The sequence below is a fragment of the Vicia villosa genome, linkage group LG2 (assembly GCF_029867415.1).
Source record: "Vicia villosa cultivar HV-30 ecotype Madison, WI linkage group LG2, Vvil1.0, whole genome shotgun sequence".
Classification (NCBI taxonomy): Eukaryota; Viridiplantae; Streptophyta; class Magnoliopsida; order Fabales; family Fabaceae; genus Vicia; species Vicia villosa.
The window spans coordinates 206,638,088-206,641,333 of NC_081181.1; the positions used below are offsets into that span (position 1 = coordinate 206,638,088).

General features: G+C 25.9%; 1 protein-coding gene across 1 annotated transcript; it reads right to left on the reverse strand.

The window, feature by feature from the left end:
- Nucleotides 1-1,816: 1,816 nt before the first annotated feature.
- Nucleotides 1,817-2,917, reverse strand: LOC131651161 (uncharacterized). The gene has a single exon (XM_058920829.1). The coding sequence runs from the start codon at nucleotides 2,915-2,917 to the stop codon at nucleotides 1,817-1,819; it is 1,101 nt and encodes a 366-aa protein (XP_058776812.1).
- Nucleotides 2,918-3,246: the final 329 nt, after the last annotated feature.

Genomic DNA, 3,246 nt, shown 5'->3' on the forward strand with positions numbered 1-3,246 from the left:
TTCTTTTTTGAATAAATTTAAAAAATTTAATGGTGAGATTCTATTTTTTACTATTTGCTAAAAAAAATATTTTAAAGTTTTGTTCGTTTTTAAAATAAATCTAATAATGAAATAATGTTTTTTTACTATTAATGAGAAATTTTTAAATAAAAAAAAACTGAAAACTAAGTATTCAATTCTATGACAAACTTATAATCTTGCTGACTGGGCATGGTTTAGGAAAGCAAATAATCAAACTTGCAAAACTAGAGTTTCAAACCCAGGTTACAAGAGTTAATAGGCGCGTAACCAACCATTGAAGCAGAATGCTCAATTGTTATAATTTCCAAAGCAAATATATATATATATATATATATATATATATATATATATATATATATATATATATATATATATATATATATATATATATATATATATATATATATATATATATATATATATATATATATATATATATATATATTTCGTTTATATATTACTTTATTTATTTATTATTAATAGTTATATATTACTTTATTTATTTATTATTATTAATATTTAAATTTAATTTATTTATTAAATGGTTTATTATTAATATTTATATATTACTTTATTTATTTATTATTAATATTAATATATTAATATATTAATTAATTTATTTATTTATTATTACAAGTTATATATTACTTTATTTATTTATTATTAATATACTTTATTATTAATTTACGTTTATATATATGTTTATCATTTTATTATTAATATTTATATATTACTTTATTTATTTATTATTAATATTTATTAATATACTTTATTTATTTATTATTAATCGTTATATATTATTTTTATTTATTTATGATTAATATATGTTTATATATGTGTTTATTATTTTATTATTACTATTAATATATTACTTTATTTATTTTATTATTAATATACTTTATTACTAATATATTAATATATGTTTATATATGTGTTTATTATTACTATTTATATATTACTTTATTTATTTATTAATATACTTTATTTATTTATTATTAATAGTTAGATATTACTTTATTTATTTATTGTTATTAATATTTAAATTTAATTTATTTATTAAATGGTTTATTATTAATATTTATATATTACTTTATTTATTTACTTATTTATTATTAATAAACATATATATAAACATATATTAATAATAAAGTATATTAATAATAAATATAAAAAAATGTAATATATACATATTAATAATAAATAAATAAATAAATAAATAGATAAATAAATAAATAAATAAATAAATAATAAAGTAATATATTAATAATATAAACATATATAGTATATACAATTATTGATAAAATAAACTATAATCAATAAACTATATAATAAATAAATAAAATAATATACTAATAAAAATAGGATAATAAATGTTATGTAATAAAATTAAAATTTGTAATTGAAATAAATTATTAATAAATAAATATTAATAAATAAATAATGTATTAATAATAATAAACATATATGGTTTATATTATATTTGAAAAATGGTAGAAAATATGATACATAAATATTTCGTTTGTAACTTAGTCCAAGAAGCATGTATGGTGCAGTGGTTCAAAATGTCTACCATAACAAGCAAACAGCAGATTTTGTGCCAACTCACCACACCCAGTCAGCCAAACAAGGGATAGGGGGTGTCTGAAAACAGAATCTTGTTTTCTAAGGGGCGAAGGCTAAATTTTTTTTTAATAAGGGGGAAAACCGAATCTCGCTACTTTGGCAGGGGGTAAAATGTATTTAACCCTAAATTAAACCAAGATTAGCCAAGGAATCAACACAAAAATTGGTTTCTCTATATATGTGTTACCATAAAGTTAATCCTGATCGAGTAATCCCAGCACACTAGCCAACGAGAACGAAGTTTCCAAGACACCATTGAGCGGTTCTTAAAAGCATTCACGACAAATATACAATCCGTTTCAAGCCAAAGATTAGTGATATTCCTCCTTTTTGCCTCTTCAATAGCCAAAATTACTGCCATAAGCTCAGCAACTTCGGGAGCCTCCGAGCCTATGAAATCACATAAGCTAAAAATATGATTGGCTTGGTGATCACGACACAGCACACCACATGCAGCCAATTTATGATTTCCAGAAACCACCTCATCAATGTTGCATTTCAACCAGCCAGCTAAAGGAGGAGACCATAACACCTCCTTTGCAACAACAGGTTTCTTAGGATGAATTTGGACACCAAACTTTTTATGAAAAACAAAGTTGGTCATGGCAGAGTTGGAACCCCTGCGAGAATTATCTCCAACAATCTTGGCATGAGCATTCACCAATCCCACACGAGTTTTCCAGCTAGCAGTTTTGTCTTCAAATCTGTTTTTGTTCCTTGTAGTCCAAATTTGATGAAATATGCAAGCTATGCTGGCCTGAACCACAACCTTAGCTCGAGGACACCAAGGTTGTTCCATAATCTTCCTACAGTCCTCCAAATTATAAATCAACCTATTGTCTTTTAAGGTGCCAGCAAACCAATTCCAAATTTTCCTGACAAAGCTACACTCGAAGAACAAATGAGGTGAAGATTCACTGCAAGTGTTACAGAGACTGCATAGAGAAGGAAAAGAGAATCCCTTGATTCTCAAATTCTCATCAGTTGGCAATTTATTGTGAATGAATCTCCACACAATCATTGAATGAGCCGGGGGAGTATCAATGTCCCAAGGAAAAGATCTCAAATTAACACAAGGCCTTGGTTTAGCTATAGAATTGTAGGCTTCCTTTAGAGTTAGTTGACCATCCTTTGCATTCTTCCCAACAAAACAATCATCAACCTCTGCATCAGGAATAGATACACCAGCTATAAGAGGAAGCAGAGTTGGTAAAGCTTGAAGGATGCTATCTTTTATGGACCAGGCATCTCCAATCCACCAATCCCTCACCATTGAGTTTAGAGCAAAATGATATTTGTCATTTATGTGAAAAGTGGTAACTAAAGGCTCCCCTAACCAGTTGTCAATCTAGAAATTCACCCTCCTACCACTACCAATACTCCACATACAATTCTCCATCACTGTTTCATATGTCTCCTTAATCCCATGCCAAATCGAGGATTTGATAGCATATTTGATGATTCTCCCATTTCTCAAGACTCTAGCCTTCAGCACATGAGATCAGTTTTGAGTATCATTAAGAAACTTCCAGCAAAGATGTAAATTTGTGGCTTAGTTATAGTGCTTCAGAGAAAGAATACCCAAACCACCCTCATTTTTAT

What these genes read in the sequence shown, in the direction of transcription:
- LOC131651161 (XM_058920829.1), bottom strand. Translation starts at nt 2,917, where the DNA reads ATGGTGAGGGATTGGTGGATTGGAGATGCCTGGTCCATAAAAGATAGC.